At 48.2% G+C, this 17,847-nt stretch overlaps 1 protein-coding gene across 10 annotated transcripts in view; it reads right to left on the bottom strand.

Annotated features, from left to right (window-relative positions):
- The window catches only part of CLASRP (CLK4 associating serine/arginine rich protein), an 893,416-nt gene that overhangs the window by 532,620 nt on the left and 342,949 nt on the right, over positions 1-17,847 (bottom strand). For all 10 annotated transcript variants that reach the window (XM_086938423.1, XM_086938429.1, XM_086938425.1 and 7 more), the window contains one exon: positions 6,631-6,709. In XM_086938423.1, the coding sequence (XP_086794549.1) occupies positions 6,631-6,709 (79 nt within the window). The remainder of the gene's footprint in view (positions 1-6,630; positions 6,710-17,847) is intronic.

The following is a 17,847-nucleotide window of genomic DNA, read 5'->3' as shown; positions in this document are numbered from 1 at the left end:
AAGAGTGGTGCAGGCTGTAGGAAGGTACATCCTGACTATGGTTGCCCCCAACTTTTTGCCCTGTGTTTTAGCTGGTTTTGGACATAGTCGACCTGGGACCCTGCCAATCAGGACCCCAGGCCTACTGCTCTCTCTTTAAAATGGATTCCATGTACCCTAGGTGCATTTCCAATTGGCACTGGGCCACCCTATCAGACCCTGTAACTCAGGGCATAGGTGTACCCAGGGCTGCCAGGGGCTGCAGCATGTATTATGCCACCCCTGGCTGGCCTCCTAAATTTGACACAACTGGCTGCATGACAGCTGGGGCAAAGTCGTGTAATCACCCTTTGCTGTAGGTGTAGTATACCTATACCTAACCCTAAAAATGGACACACAGATTCCTATCAGTCACTCCTATGGCAGGCCTTAACAATCCTGAAGGCAGAGTGCTTGGAATCGTGTGAGATGGTGCTCTGGCATGAGCTGAGCCTGTCTGCAGCTTGCGGAACCAAGTCCCAATAGCTGTTCCATGATATTGCATACCATATACTCTTAAGTGCATTATAATCCTCGCGGTTAAATGCTAACTTTGGTATTGCTTTATCAAAACATGTCGAGTAAGGTGTCATACGAATTGGAATACTAACCCCTCGCCAATTCTGGCGACGGGGTTAGCATTCCACCCTTCTAGAGGGACACGACATGTATGTAACTGTGAACCCCGGTTAAAGTTAAGCAAAGCCTCAGCTCCACAAAATGGATGCTGCCACCACAGACACGAGTCTGACCCCCTGCAGCTGGGAGTTCTCCCAGTGAGGGGAGCCTGGACAAAGGGTTTCCTGTCAGGGGCGGTGCTAGCACCGTCCCAGACATGGTTTTGTGTATCCTGGGTAGGTAGGGCTTTTCAGGAAGGTGACTGCTGAGTGGCACCCCGGTGCTCACTACGCATAGGCCAGTCAGAACCAGTTCCAGGGGCACACCAGCCCCTGGCCTGGGGAAGTCCGGCAGGGGAGAGGGGTGTAACCACCCCCCTCCTGGTCCCACCCATAGGCAGGACCTAGTCACCGGGTCAGCCCCTTTTTTTTAGTATAAAGATAGGAGCGGGCCCCCTGTTCAAATTAGATCATCTTTGGAATCAAGATACCACTTTCTTCGAAAGGACTTCACGATTTCTTCTTCAAGATTCTCCCTTGTGGCTAAGGAGTAGTCACCCTGCATCAAGCGGGCACCATCCTAAGAAACACTGCGGTCTGCTGCAAGTCCTTCTTCACGAATCCGACGACCCAGCTCGACGAGACCCGGCTTCCCTGGCACCTCTGACCTCTACTCACCTCTACAGCAAAGCTGAGAACCGTGAGTGTGACGAGACCTCGAGGGACCGACGATCGCCAAGACTGCACGACATCTTTACTGCAAGCCCACCGTGTCCTCCACTGGTGAGTGCTTTGGGGTCCGAGAAGCCCCGACCCTGCGCAGCTCCAGCACCCAAGGTCAGCCTCCCTGCATCTCCACGATCGGCGTGGGGCCCTTCTGCTGTTTGCTGTGCACCGCGTTGTTTGGCTACTAGCCGGCTGGCTTGTGGCCTTCCGAACGACGCCCGACGACAACTCTTCTGCTGGTCTGGTTGCTCCAGGCTGGCCCTTGCTTCCTTCTTCAAGAGAGGCACCCCGGACCCTCCTGGTCCACTCCAGACGCCATTTTAGGTCCACCGCGTGGGCTTGAATTTGCCAAGGCTTTGTTGCCCAATCCTGGGTCCAGCGACGCCGACAGCTTCTATCTTCGTGGGACAGCTCGATCCTCCATCCTGGTCGCCGACAACGCCTCCTGGTCCGTGAGATCTTCGAGCTACAGCGTCACCCACTCACCTTGTCGAGGTGGCTACCATCCGGTGCCCTCCTGGTGCCCACTGACTACTGGCTAGTAGTCTCGAACTTGGTCCCCTCTGCTTTCAGGTGTCATCCATCTTCGAGATCCAGGCTTGGATCCAACTGAACTGTCTTCACTGGTCACCGGCCAGCATCTTTTCTTCCGGCTCCTGGTCCGTCTACGAGGATTCCCGACGTCTTTTCAGACCTATGCAGCTGCAGCCCCTGGGCTAGGTAACTTCGGCATTTCGGTGCCCCAGCATAGCCTCACTATCCAAGGGTCAGAATCTACTTTCGTTTTCTCCCTACCAGGTCGGGTTCGCCCGAGAACACTAACTTTCTATTTCCTAGCTACCATAGACTTTTGTCCGCATCTCGCGTGAGAGTGCACACACTGCACCCGAGTCCCCTAGGCCTCCTAGTCGTAATCTAATGATTCCCTAGTCAAGTCCTAGCGATTCCAAAAGCTATTAGTACTGTACTTACCTGCTAGGAATTTCACATTCCACTTTCAGAGTATATGGTTTTCCGTGCCCCTCGGGCATTTGTATATACTGTGCTAACTTAAGTATTTTGTAAGAGTTTTTGGTTTGTGCTTAGTACCCTGTCCTCATAAAGAGTACAGGGCTGTTGTGATCTTTAATAAATAACTGTTTATTTTCATAACACTTGTGTGGTGTCCTTTCACTGGGTATTCAAGGGGTATATGTGTGGTAAACAGCTGGCTTAACACGCCCTCTCGAGTCTTTAGCCTTAGACTGCTCGTATCCATGCTACTAGGATAGCTGGTCTATAAGGTTGACTTACAACCAATCATCAATAAGGGTTGCTGGACTGATACATAGTGGGCACTAGAATAGTGACCACTGCATATCAGGCCACCTTCTCACACAGGCGTTGGAGGACTCGGCTGCGCCTTCGGGTGAGGGTGCCTTTACCAGCCAGTCGTCGAGGTAGGGGAAGAGTTGGTGGCCCAGCTGACGTAGAAAAGCCGCCACCGGTGCAAGGCACTTCGTGAAGATCCGGGGCGCGGATTTGAGGCCGAACGGTAGGACCTTGAACTGATAATGGCTGCCTGCCACCTCGAACCTCAGGAACTTTCTGTGACGCTTGAGGATGGGGATGTGGTAGTAGGCGTCCTGGAGGTCCAGGGAAGTCATTCCAGCGCGCCCAGGATTTCCTGGATTGTCACCATCCTGAACGATTGGCTCCGTAGGAAGGTGTTGAGCGCCCGGAGGTCCAAGATGGGTCTCCACTTGTCTTCCTTCTGTCGCACCAGGAAGAAGTGGGAATAAAATCCCGTCCCCTTCAAGGATGCTGGAACCCTTTCGATCGCTCCTTTGTGTAGCATGACGGACAGTTCCTGGAGAAGGAGGCGTAGGTGCTTGTGCGTCCGTCTCAGGGGAGGCGTATTGGGAGGGATGTTTGTGAATTCGAGAGAATGTCCAAATCGTATAATTTGCAGGACCCACCTGTCCGTGGTAATTTGGTGCTAATTGGTGAGGAAATGGGTCAGTTTTCCTCCAATTTGAAAGGATGGAGACGGTGGTGGGACTGGCTGGAGTAATCGGTCACTGGCGGCCGCCAGCGCCCTTCTTGGTATTTTTGCCTCTGAAGGTAGATCTGCCATAGGAAGATTGTCTACCATGTTGCTGCTTGTGCTGGAACTGATTTCTGTTATTGTACGAGTAAGAGGACCTGTTCTGGTAGGAACCCCTATAGGAGGACTGACCTCTGGAGCGGCCGCCCCGAAAGGACTGGTTTCGTGACTGCAGGGTGCCCAGCGCCCTGGCGGTATCGGTATCCTTCTTTATGGCCTGCGGTGCCTCATCGATTTTTTCACCAAAAAGATGCTGGCCGTCGAAGGGCATGTCCAGCACCTTCGATTGAACCTCCTGGCGGAAAGACGTAGCTTTTAGCCAGCCCTGACGGCGGAGAACCGCAGCTCCAGCGAGCTGACGGAACCCAGTCATGGCTGCATCGATAGCACAGTCGATTATTTCTGCAGCGGAATTCTGACCTTCCACAAGGAGAGCCTTGACCTCGCTCTGGACAGCGTCGGGCAGTTCTTGTACGTAAGGGGCAATGTCCTCCCAGAGATGGCGATTGTAGCGCCCCAGCAGGGCGATGGAGTTTGCCACCTTGATTGTCATTGCTGACGTAGTCGTGAACCTCTTTCCAATCGTGTCCAGTTTCCTGCCTTCCTTGTCAGGAGGCGCGGACAGCGGGGAGGATGGGTTGCGGGAGTGTTTCTGTGCCGCCTGAGTCACCACTGAATCCGGTTTAGGGTGGCCGTTGAGGCAAGCCGCCGCCGTAAGTGGGACTTTATATTTCTTGTCCAGGCGTGGCACCACCGCTGGCACAGAAGCGGGCGTTAGCATCAATTTCTTGCCCTGGTCTCATAGAAACTCAATAATCGGAATAGATTTAGCCGACTTTTGGCTGTGCTCTTTGAAGTCATGCAAAAAGCATTCAGTTTCAGTCGATTCCACGACCATATGAAACCTCTTAGCCGCCCTGTCCACCAGTTTGTGGAAGCCGTCAATGTCCGCTGGCACCGAGTCCGCTTGGCGTGGGTGCGGCGAAGCCGGAGACGACGAAGCGGGGGAGGACGCTACATATTCATCTTAGTCATGCTGGTCCGAGAGGACGTCTTGGACCTCTCCTTCCACTAATTCTTCTTCCTCCTCCTCCTCTTCTGAGGACTCCTCCGCCTGAGGTTGGACCTGGTCACGGGGTCTCACCACCTGAGGCCGGGCCCGTTCGTGGTTGCTTTGGGCGGGAGGGTGATTTGGGGCGGACGTCGGGGCACGTGTGACAGGTGTCTGAATCCCACTGTCCGCATCCGGGAAGCGTTGTTTGTAATCTTGCACTACGTACCGCAGGTCATTGACAAGGGTCGCCGGCAGGCATATCATTGGGGTGACCTCCGTGCGGACACTAGTGTGGACTGAGTGTTCCTGATAAGCGAAGTCTTCCTGCTCCTCATCAGTACTTTGGCATTTGACGTTAAGGTCCGAGATAGAGGTAGGGGGACCTGGCTGGTCCTCCTCTTCAGACTCCTCACTTTGCAAGATTTCCTGAGGTGGCTGCTTTTCCACTCTGCTCAGAGACGTTGATTTCGGGGTAATCTGCACCCTGGTAGTTTTGCCAGACGTGGACTGCAATCCTGCCACGGTGGAGGGAGCCATTGACGGTATTAACGAGAGGGCCGACACCTCGACTAGCTTGGATTTCTTCCATGGCGCCGACAGCGCCGTCTCCGTCGACGATTCGCCCGTGGACGGAGCTTCTGTCGTCAACGATGACCTGACCGAGGACGGGGTAGTCGACGGCACCTTTGTCGTGGGCGACGATTTCGACGTCGATGTAGTCGTCGATGCACACGTCGACTGCGAGCCCAGTGTCGGAGCCTTCGTCGACACTGCCGTTGAAACCGGAGTCTTCGGCGTCGACTCCTTCGTCGGCGGCTTAGTGTTCGAGCCTCCCGTCGACGTCTTCTTTGTCGACGGTGGGTTCTTCGGTAGCAATTTTGACGACGATGGGCTCGTCAACGCTAACGTCGGCGGCGGGGACTCCGTCGTCGACAAGGTCTTCGTCTTCGACGATGATTTCAGCTGAATGATAGAGGAAACAGGTCTACCTGAGGACGAGGGTGTAGTCGTGGTTGCCGCCGCTGAGGGCGACAACGCTGACGTCGTCGACACGGTGGTTGTGACCGAGGTAGTCCTCTGGCCATGTCTAGTGGTAGACGGAGCAGGCTTTTTGAAAGTTTGATCGTCTCGAACAGACACTGACGATGTCGTAGATCTCGCCTCTGAAGACTTCTTGTGTGCCTTCTTAGGAGGAGTGTCTGTATGGCCAGGGGAATGTACCCTGGGCCTCTTTTTAGAGACTTTCGAGGACATGGAAACACTGCCTTCTGAAGATTCCAGAGTGTCTCTGTCCTTAAGCCTGTCGAGCCATGCGAGAAGGCGAGCCTCTCTATCCTTCACAGTCTTTTTAGGGAAGGCTCTACACACCCTGCATTTGTCAGAGACGTGGTCAGGGTACAGGCAATACAAGCACAGATCGTGCTTATCATCCGCATGGATCCGTTTCTTTCCACATGAGGAGCAGGCCTTGAAAAGGGCTTTCTTCTGCGATTCCGACATGGAATAGGCCTTTTTCTGCGATTCCGACATGGAATAAGGCAGTGGAAGGGAAACACGTACTGTAAGAACAGTGCAGTGAAGTAGCCTATTGCAGATTTGAGATCGAAGAAGCACTTTCAGAGAAAGTTCGATGATTTCGAAGAAAACCTGAGGAGAGCTCAGGCTGGAGACTCCCTAGCACAACGTGCGGTAGAAAATCTGAGGGACTGAGGCTCCTCCCAGGAAGGTTCTAGAGGGAGGTCGGAGCCGATTGGCTAACGGTGAGAGTTTGGTCCTTTTCACATAAGGACGAAGAAAGGCTGCTAAGGGGAAGCCCTTAGGCCTATTTTCTCTATGTATGTCTATAGGACATTACTTTTTTATGTACCGGAGGCTCCCGTCTCGGCAACGGGGAATGATTCAGGCATGTGAATCTATGAAAGAAACCCAAATACTGGATAAACTATAGGTCTGTTATTGAGAATTTGTGGAATTCCTGACAAAAGCTAGAAAATAAAGCTTTACATTTCACATAGTGAGTGTTTATTTACAAAACTGTGCATCTAAAATATCTGTTGTGCAATACTCGGAAACAAATGACAATTAATTAAATAAAGTAAATCTTTCTTGCAGCAGAACTTTTCACTTACAGAGTACATGGCTTTCTCCTCCTCAAGAGCTTTGGCATGTTTAATAGCTTCTGCCTCCTCTTTGTCTTTCCTAAGCATCCTGACAAATAAAAACAAAACATACAAGGTTAATAAATGAAAAAGTCAATAAGAGTATAATAGTATGATAGGCCATAGATTAAACTTCTATACAGAAATTTAATTGGACACGCTCAAATTCTAAACACCACTACAGTATATAGAAAAGTAAAACAAATTAAAACAGTTAAGTAATGTTGCACCCAGCAAGAAGCAATTTTTAAGTCTTGCTCAGCAACTAAATATGGAAACACTACAAGCCTCTAACAATTAAGCATCCTGGGGTCTCCTGTATTCCATGTACTGCTATCCCCTCAGGCTCGCTTACTCGGTTCTTGCTTTTTGCAAAGTAGGAAGTACAGTTAAATGATTTTGCAGTTTGTCTGAGATTTTCTGTTTTGTCCTGGCAGTATCTTAGAGCTCTTTTTACATAGAGTGTGTAAAGAGATCTTTTTGCCGGAAAATAAAGATCATGAACAAAGGTTGAAAGTATAATACATTGATGTATAAAGAATACATTTGCAATGCCATGATTTACGTGCTAGTATTAAATAACTTTGGCATGAAAAAGATGTGCGAGTTCTAAAGGGCATCCTTTTTGCAGTCCACCATGGAAAACCAAATAAGGCTCTTTCATACACAGATCTTGAAGCTAACTCGCCCTGGGGCATTAGTATTAGCTGCACTGATGGTATGATCCAAAGAAAACATTCAAACAAGCATTGGCACAGCCAATAGGTCTTGCCTATTTGAGAGCTATTGGCTTTGCCAATATCTTTTAGCCAATTTTGACAGCAGGGTGGCTGCTGTTCAGCTTGACTAAGTTAGTGGTGTGGTGCAGAGTACAGTAGTGTGGAGTCGAGTGGCACGGTGTCGGGTGGCGCGGAGTCGAGTGGCGCGGCTCAAAGAAGGGCAGAATAGAGTGGGGTGGCGCAGAATAGAGTGGGGTGGAGCAGAATAGAGTGGCCTAGAGTAGAGGGGAGTGGCCTAGAGTAGAGGGGAGTGGCCTAGAGTAGAGGGGAGTGGCCTAGAGTAGAGGGGAGTGGCCTAGAGTCGAGGAGCACCGAGGGGAGAGGAGGAGCATAGCTTATAGAGTAGACTGGCATGGAGTATTGCAGACTGGAGTGGCAAAAAGTGGAGTATTGTAAAATGGCATAGAGTAGTAAAGTTGTGGGTGTAAGTAACTAAAGCGTCACTAGCAACGGCAGATAAGGTGAAAGCGACAAATAAGAAACCGTGTGGCAGTGTTAAAAGTAGGACAGCACAATGCATGTACGGGAATAATACCGAAACTTAAAAACATGAGGAAGAGCGCACATGCTTGCACCTGGGAGGATACAACACAAGAATGGAAGGGATGCCTATGGAAACTATACATTCAAAAGATGACAAATGAGAGTGGCAATGAAAATAACTAATGGTATGCTGTGGGCAAGTTGTAAACCCACTGAACCGTAAACAATACACCTCACAGCACGGTGCATGCACTTTATAGGTGAGACCTAAAAAGAGACTTAGGGCAGCTAACAGCTGTGTGCTCCTCTGAGGCCTGCAGAACAGTGTAGGGTTGGTCTGAATCAATGTTTAGCTCACTGGATAGAGTATACATGGCAACCACATTAAATCTCATGACCTGGAATATTAGAGGTGCTGAATAATCTCAAAAACGTAGGATGCTCCAGGGATATTTGAACAGGCATGATGTTTTCATAGCCCTCTTGCAAGACACAGACATGTGATACTAATCCTGGTAGATTCAAGAGAAAATGGGGAGATCATTTCTTTTATACATCTATAAGCGCCTTTTCCTGTGTGCTGGCAATCTTGATCAATAGAGCCATTGATTATAAATATAAATATGAGTATATTGATCTGGAGGGTAGATACATCATAGTAGTTGGGACATGGATGGGCCATTCTATCGTTATCATACATGTGTATGGGCCTAATACGGACAACATGGACAGTTTTAATGCAATTACTGCAGTTTGCTGTCAGAATGCAGAAGGTAGGAATTTCAATTTTGTTACTGATGAGCTGCAGGATAGATCTAATGCAAAAACAACAGTTTATGGAAAGAATGCAAAACAATGTCATACATTAACCCCAGTACAGAGATCTAGGCCTAAATCCATCGTTTGTTTGCTCACCATGCCATTCCAGTTTGAACCCAGCCATATGCAAATCAGTCTTGACCATGTGCCCCATGGGAACAGTCCAGCCTGAACTGCCAAGCCAGGTCCTCCCTGGACTTGAAACAAGCATCCTAGAACCTGTTATCGGGCTTTCAGCCCTCATCAACCAGGATAGCTTGATTCCAGTGGCATGGAGAGCACGGGATTCACGTCTGATCATACCCGTCCCACTCGGGGTGGCAATTGCAAAAGCAACAGTTGATGGACAGAATGCAGAACAATGTCATACATTCACCGCAGTGAAGAGATCTGGCCCTAAATCCATCATTATTTTGCTCACCATGCCATTCCAGTGTGAACCCAGCCATATGCAAATCAGTCTTGACCCTGTGCCCCATGGGAACAGTCCAGCCCGAACTGCCAAGCCAGGACCTCCCTAGACAGGAAACAAGCATCCTAGGACTGGTTTCGGGCTTTCAGCTCTCATCAGCCAGGATAGCTTGATTCCAGTGGCTTAGAGAGCACGGGACTCATGTCTGAGCATACCCGTCCCACTCGGTGTGCCAAATGCAAAAACAACAGAGAGATCTGCACTAAATCAGGGTCTTCTGGCCATTCTAAGAATAATGCTGGCCAGGAGTAGGGTGTGCTTTTTCTAATCTGGATGCCAACCTTTGGAAAAGTTTGCCCCGGGAGCTTAGGAAGTATGATTCTGAGCTACAGTTTAAAAAAGATTGGAAGGCAGGACAAGGTGACGGTTTAGATGATTCCTACAGACGAGCATCGGGGCGCTTCGTGGAAGCAGCTGTTCGCGCTTTAGAAATATAGGAAACAAGGGAGAAGTGTGAACTCAACTTCCAAGGAAACCTAGAGAATAAAAACCAATAGATTGATTTTACTAAAAAGAATACATTTTATTTGATTATTCAGCATTTGGAATCTTAGGAGGACAATGTAACATTCAAAATTAGAGAGGTGTTCCCAAATGACGCAACGCCACAGCAAAAGTGAAGTAGTGAGTAATATGTGCGATAGTGCAATACAATACATACATAAATCGTGACTGTGGAGGATGCACAGTTGTTTGATCTAAACTCTAACAGAGCTGCAGGCTCCTGAATTTCATAAATAGTACAGAACACTATAGTGTCAACGTTTCGACCCCTTAAGGTTATTTGTGCAGGGTTATCATCAGGACGAAGAATGGCAAACACCCATTGCAAGTATAAATGCAGAAAATGACAAACAGTACATTCAGAAGTGGATCTACCAATCGTATGTCTTGAAATCTAGAATAAAATAGAGCCTCCTAAGGTTATGGGAATATTTAGTAGGAAAGGGGTCCAAACAACATCCATGGACTGCAACGCGATTGTTAGTTTTTAAGTGACACTTCCTGAGGGTATGCATAAAAAATTCAATTACAATCTCCCGGGAGGGGAGGTGTTTGAAGAGATTTCCGTCTGTATTCTCCAGGGATAAACCAATTACAGTGAATTACATTTGAATGCAGGTTCAAATGCATTTGGTTTGCGGTACAGGTAAGTCGGTAGTTTAAAATTACTTTTCAGTTATGTTATAGATTGCTGTACATGTTCCTTCTTGGATTACTTTTTAAGTTACTTTTGCTAATCAGAGTGATATGCCTAGATATCCCACTGAGACATTTCCTAGACAAAACGTAAGTAATTAACTTTTTACACATATGCAGTTTTTCAAGGTTTCATACAAATCAACTCCATACTTGAAAGAATTTTCAAAGAAAAACAGTCAATGCAGTCCTAAGGCGGAAAGGAAAATGCTACTTACCAGTATGCTACTGTCCTTGGCATGTAGAGCTGTAGAGTTGTATACTTTAGCATAGATCGCCATCTGGTGTTGGGCTTGGATGTTTGCAATTTGTTTTTGTGGAAGAAGACTTTGTAGTCACGAGATAGGTGGTGACTCCTTATGATGATAGTGAGCATGGGCATCGACTCCATCTTCAGATTGTTTTTCGCCATAAAGGGTGATGGAGTTAGTAAGAAAGTAGAAAAATATGTCCATGTGATGTATCTAAATAAGATAATACTGTAACAGATAAAGGTACCCAGGTAGGTGGGTGGGCGTATACAACTCTACAGCTCTACATGCCAAGAACAGATGCATACTAGTAAGTAGCATTTTCCGTTCGACGCATATGAGCTGTAGATTGTATACTTTAGCATAGACTACAAAGCAGTTTTTCCTCCCTAGCAGTGGCAGCTTGTATCCGTTGCAGTAGTTTGAAAAAGTGTTCTTAATACAGCCTTGTTGCTTAGCTTGCACATCTAAACAATAGTGTTTAGTGAAAGTATGCAGTGTAGACCAAGTTGCGGCTTTGCAGATGTCATCTAGGGGAATGTTCCCTAAGAATGCCATAGAAGCCCCTAGTTTGCGTGTGGAATGAGCTCTAGGGGAAATGGTTAATGTGCGTTTAGCTTTGAGATAGCATATTTGGATGCATTTAACAGTCCATTTTGCAATTCCTGTTTTTGAAATGGGATTACCTTTGTGAGATGGGGAGAAAGCTACAAAAGGTTTTGTGTTTCTAAAACTTTTAGTCCTGATGTAGTATAGTATCGCTCTTTTAACGTCTAGCGTGTGGAGAACGAGTTCTGCCACTAAGTCTGGTTAAGGGAAAAATCCTGGAAGTTCAGCCGACTGATTAAGGTGAAAGGCAGATATCACTTCAGGCAGAAATTTTGGATTAGGCCCAAGAACCACTTTACTATGGTGTATTTGTAAAAATGGTTCTTGTATGGTTAATGCCTGGAGTTCACTAACTCTACTAAGTGATGTGATACCTACCAGGAAGGCTACTTTCCAAGTAAGGAACTGTAACTCGCATTTGTGCAGAGGTTCAAATGGGGGACCAATGAGTCTGGTGAGAACTATCTTGAGATTCCATACAGGAGAAGGTGGAACTCTAGGTGGAATTATTCTTTTAAGTCCTTCCATAAACACTTTGATAGCGGGTACTCAAAACAAGGACAAATGTCTGTTTTGGAGGTAAGCAGCAATTGCAGCAAGATGTAGCTGTATAGATGTATATGCTAGGTTACATTGTTGTAGATGCAAAAGATAACAAATAATATTTTGGATGGAAGCATCTTGCGGATCGATTTTGTTATTTGTCCAATTTTGTACAATAAATGGCAAATCTACTGATTTGCTGCATAGCATGCTCCAGTGGTAGGACGTATAGCCTCTTTAATGATGTTCATGCAGTCTGGCGGGAGATTAAAGTAGCTAAACTCTAGGACTTCAGGAGCCAGATCGCAAGATTGAGTTGATTGGGATCTTGGTGCCTTATCTCTCCATGGTTCTGAGTGAGATTTTTGGGGAAGAGGTGCAGCTTTTGATGAGGCACTACTCAAAGTTCCAACAGGGTCGTGAACCATGGTTGGCGTGCCAATGTTGGAGCAACTAGGATAATTGTGAGGGAGTGTTGTATGAGCTTGCGAACCAGTAACGGAATGAGCGGGAGAGGCGGAAAAGCATATGCAAATCTACCTGACCAGTTCAACCATAGTGCATTGCCTTTGGACAATGGGTGTGGATATCTGGTGGCGAAGCTTGGGCATTTTGCGTTTAGGTGTGTGGCAAACAGATCTATTTCTGGGTGTCCCCACATGCAAAAGAATGGAAGAAGAACTTGAGGATGAAGTTCCCATTTGTGGATCAGCTGCGTTTAACGAATGAGCAGATAGGCGATCAGATTGTGTACTCCTGGTAGATGTTCTGCGAGGAGGTAAATGTTTTGAGGGATGGCCAGTCTCCATATGCTTTTCTCCAGTTGTGAAAGCTGAATGAATCAGTCGTTTGTTAAGCATGATTACTCACCCATAAGAATCTCAAGGCCCTGGGGGGGGGTTAGCAGGTTCCAGTCCATCAAGGGGGGAGGGGTCTGTAGACGAGCCAGGTTTTGAGGCTCCTTGCGAAGATGGGGAGCGATGTTGTCTGACTGCGGTGGAGCGGAATGGCGTTCCAGGCTCGAGCCGCAAGGAAGGAGAAGGAGCGGCCTCCCGATCTGGTCTTTCTGGTGCGGGGAACCACGGTGTAGGAGAGCTGGGCTGATCATAGGGTCCTCTGGGGTGCGTGGAATTTGAGTTGGCTGTTCAGGTATGCTGGTCCGGTGTCGTGGAGGGCCTTGTGAGCGTGGGCGAGCATTTTGAAGGTGACTAGCTTCGATGGGGAGCCAGTGGAGAGTGCGCAAGTGCTGGGAGATGTGGCAGAGTCTTGGCAGGTCAAGGACCAGTCTTGCGGCGGCGTTCTGGATGTTCTGTAGCTTGCGGATAAAGTTTTGTTTATTCCGGCATAGAGTGCGTTGGCGTAGTCGAGTTTGCTGGTGACCAGGGTGTGAGAGATGGTCTTTCTGTGTTCGAGGGGGATCTATTTGAAGGCCTTACGTAGGAGGCGGAGGGTTTGGAAGCAGGGGGACGAGACAGAGTTGATCTGGCGGTCCATTTTGAGCTTGGAGTCCAGGTTGATTCCCAGGTTGCCTGCGTGCTACGTGGGGGTGGGCGGGCTTCCGAGGGCGGGGTCCACCAGGTGTGATTCTAGGCGTTGGGGTTTGGGCCCATGATGAGTACTTCTGTTTATTTGGCGTTTAGTTGTAGGCAGCTGTTTTTCATCCATTTGGCGATGGCTTCCCTGCCTTCGCGAAAATTGTGTCTGGCGGTATTGGGAGAGGATGAGCTGAAGAGAGTGTGCCCCCCACCCCCTGTTTTTAGATGCAATACATTGCTGTCATGTTGTCTGTACGGATTAAGACAGCTTTGCCTACTAGTAAGAGTTTAAAAGAATTTAGCGCTAGGAAGATTGCCAGTAAATTAAGGTGATTTATGTGGAGTGGTTTCTGTTGATGGGTCCATATACCCTGTACGGTACGGTTTTGGAGAAGAGCTCTCCAGCCAGTGAGCGGTACGTCTCTGGTTAGCACTATCTGTGGAACCGGGTCGATGAATGGCTAGGTTTTGTGTGTTCCAGCACTGCAGAGAGCGACGCGTGCGGCTGTCCACCAACACCAGATCTGTTAACTGACCTTGAGCTTGGTTCCACTGATGTGCTAAACATTCTTGTAAGGGACGCATCTGAAGTCTTGCATAAGGAACGATGAGGATGCAAGAGGCCATCATCCCTATTAGCTGCATGAACACTCGAGCTGGAAGGGAGTGTGGAGGTTGACATTTTGATATGAGAGGGTGCATGCTGGCTATCCTGACTATATTGGGGTATGCAAGGGCTTTTTAGGTATCTATTGTGGCACCTAAATACTGAAGCAGGTGGGACGGTTGAGGGTGTGACTTGGGTAGGTTTATTGTGAATCCCAAGTCATGGAGCAGCTGGATTGTTTTGTGTGTATTGTGCACACAGTGTGTGTGACTTGGCTTTTATGAGCTAGTCATCGAGATAAGGAAACACGTGAATGTGTTGTCTGCGCAAATGAGCTGCAACTACTGCGAGGCATTTTGTGAAGACTCTGGGTGCTGTAGTCACTCCGAATGGGGGAACTTTGAACTGATAGTGCTGTCCGTCCACTACAAACCGTAAATATTTTCTGTGAGCGAGGTGAATTGGAATGTAAAAATAAGCATCCCTGAGGTCTAGAGTGGCAAGGAAATCGCCCTGTTGGAGCAGTGGGGAACCTGTTGGAGAATGGTTATGTGGAAGAGGTCCGACTGTATGTAGAGATTTAACGGTCGGTGGTCCAGTATTGGTCTGAGAGTACCGTCCTTCATTGGGATTAGAAAGTAAAGGGTGTAAACCCCTGTTCCTTGAGGAGGTAAGGGAACTTGTTCTATTGCATGTTTTTGTAATAAGGAGAGAACCTCTTGTTATAACAGTGTCAGATGTTCTGTGGACATTAGACGTTTGGGTGGCATGAATTGGGGGGGTTGAAGTGAGTTAGAAGTGTTCTTGATCAAAGGGTTGATTAAGAATTGTGGATTGGACATCCTATTTAAACCTAGAAATGAGTAGCCATGCGTGGCTGCATAGTAAAAAGCTTGTGTTAACTGCACAAGACGCTGCGTCGGCTGCATCAAGAGCATACTTTATAGAAGTGTTTGTAATAAATGTTCCCTCTTGTATGAGGTCATTAGCCTTAGCCTTATACTGATCTGGAAGATGTTGTATGAGCTTTTCAAGCTCATCGTAATGAGCCCTATCATACCTGGCCAGTAACGTTTGGGTATTGGCAAGCGCCAGTGATTTGTTACTTGTGAGGCAATGCGTTTACCAGATGCATCTAGTAATTTAGATTCCTTATCTGGAGGTGGGGCATCCCCTGATGTTTGGGAATTTTCTTGTTTACGTGCATTTGACACAACCAAGGAATCTAAAGGGAGCTGTGCTTTAATATAAGCTGGATCGTTGGGACCTGCTTTGTATTTTTTCTTGATCCTGGGGTTGGGAACTCTAGCCCTGACGGGATCTTTAAAAACGTCGGGTGCATGTTTGACAATACCCTTTAACCCCTTCCATGCGGCCGCGATTCCCCTGGTGTGCTGTAAACAACACGAACAGGGGTGGGCCGTGACGAACCCCAGCACACGAGCACCGTAGTGCATGATGGCTGGGGTGCGTCCTCAGCATGGAAGGGGTTAACATAGGTAGAATGCTTGTTGATTTTTGTGACTGTGTGAAAGTCTCCAACAAAGAATCTTCCTCTTGTGGGTCCAAGTGTAATTCTACCCCATGATATTGTGCAGCTCTATTTATGAGCTGTGCAAAACCTATTTTGTCGTCTCGGGGGGAGGGGGGGGCTAGGTGTGTAGGAGTCTGGATTGGGGAGATATGGGACATCTGGTGGAATAACATAATCCTCCCAAGGATCGGGTGGTGAGAGAGTAGTGTCATCATCATTATCCTCTTGTGGGTTTTCATCCCCACCCCCAAGGTGATCATCATCATCATCATCATCATCTTGTGGTGTAGGGGAATATGGAAGGTTTAGAGAGTGTGCTGAAGAAAGCGGTGTTGTGGGGATATTGGGAGGAGAGAAGGGTCTGAGTGGAGAAGTTCCCATGTCTCTTCTGTAAGGGTACCTTGGGTTCTTCTGGGGAGTCCAAAGGTCTCTTTTTGGGTCGGATTGTCTTGATATGACCAGTTTTCGGGTGAATGTGAAAGGTTTTTTGTGGATCTGGTTGAAAAAGGTATTTTAATCCAGTATCCTTGTTCGGTACGAATCATTTTGGTTGTTTTGGTTCTGAAGCTTTAGGAGGGGTCTTAGTGTCCTTTTGCTTTGGCAGGGCTGTGGAGTCCGAGGACTTTTTGGTCTTTTTTTGGTTCCGAAGATTTGCTCTTTTTCAGCTCTGAAGATTTGTAATCTGGTTTCGGCTCCAAGGGTTTATCTTGATGGTGTTTTGGTGCCAAATGTTTAGGTTTCAGTACCAGGGATGCTAGTTCAGTACCAATGCATGGCTGGCTCTGTCCTGTGTCGCCTGGAGGCTTATCTTTGGACTTTGGAGCACAACCCGAAGGCGGGGCGTCAGAAGTTTATTCACGGTGTCAACCTGAGCCGGAAGGCGAAGGTGTTACCGGAGCCTTATGTTTTTGAGAAGAGGTAGGGGTGTTGATGTCAGTACTCACAGTTCATTGACCTGGAGTAACTGTCTGATCTTAAGCCTCAGATTTGTCGGCTTCGGAGATGCAGATGTCTTCATTGTTCGGTTCTTGTTCCCCATGGAGCATTGGGGCCTGCATCGAAGATGTTGTCTGGCACCGAGGTAGTGGATCGAGACATTACGTGACGTAAATCACGGATGGTTTCTTCAATCAGAACGAAGAGCAGGCCGGGCAATCTTTGTCCTCGTGCTCTGGAGAGAGGCAAAGGTTACAGACCTCGTATGATCAGTGTGTGGGAATTTGGCACCACACAGGGGGCATTTTTTGAATGGAGTGCTTTCCATTAGCTGTAGGGCCTGATGGCGCGGATAGGCCCATCGGCCCGCGTCGACTACTGGAATCGACGGTGTTGAGATTTGTGTTGGATCCGGGTCGAGGAGTGCAATCGAATCAATATCGTAGGGTGGTGAAGGGTTGCGCGGCAAAGGGGAATCGAATAAGACACCGACCCGAAGGGCAGCCGTTTACATCCAAACCTGATGGCGGAAAAAAACAATCTGAAGATGGAGTCGATGCCCATGCAAACTATCATCATAAGGAGGAGTCACCTATCTCGTGACTACAAAGACTTCTTCCACAAAAACAAAGTACAAATATCCGAGCCCGACACAAAATGGCGATCTATGCTAAAGTATACAATCTACAGCTCATATGCCTCGAACACAGTGTTATTGTTTTATCGGTAAGTACTTAGGTTTGGGGTTTTGTTTTCTGGGGTTAGAACCAGGGTTCCTCGAGGATGCACTCTCAAAACACCCTCAGAGGCACTAGGGTGGCTGGGTGCAGAGTGCGGAGGCCCAATGTTATCCAATAGGGGATAAGGGGCCTCCGGTTGGTGGTTGCTCACAAGGAGGCCACAAGTTCGTGGGAGCAAAGCTCCTGGCGTTAGGCTCAGGGCAAAGGGGGATCAGAGTTAGCACACAAGATGCACCCGAAGCAGCGCAGGGGCTGCTAGGTGCAGGGTGCTGTTTTGGTGTCAGGTGCCCTGTTGATTTCAGTGGGGATTCTTGCAACAAACACTGCAGGCTCAGGGACAAAGATCTTCTAGAGGCAACCACCAGTTTGCAAGGTAAATAATGCTGGGACACGGTCGGTTGGGCCACCCAAGGCAGTGGGACGTCGGGTGCAGGGGTGTCTTTAGGCATCAGGTTTTTCCTATAGGTTTCGGACAGGAAGATCCTCCAGAAAGAGGCTGCAGGTGTAGATTGGAAATTCGAGGAAGGTCAGAGATTACAAGATCTCAGCTCAGGATTGCCGGGGAGACCACCTTGTAGTGCTGAGCCACTCGAATTCGGGCTGTGGGTGTCGGGTGGTGCAAACTCCTGGACTTTGCTGGACCTGGAGTCTATTGGTGAACAAATCCGGTGTTCACTGG

Source organism: Lissotriton vulgaris, chromosome 9 (assembly GCF_964263255.1).
Source record: "Lissotriton vulgaris chromosome 9, aLisVul1.2, whole genome shotgun sequence".
NCBI classification, from domain to species: Eukaryota; Metazoa; Chordata; class Amphibia; order Caudata; family Salamandridae; genus Lissotriton; species Lissotriton vulgaris.
This window is presented reverse-complemented; position numbering and strand designations above follow the sequence as displayed.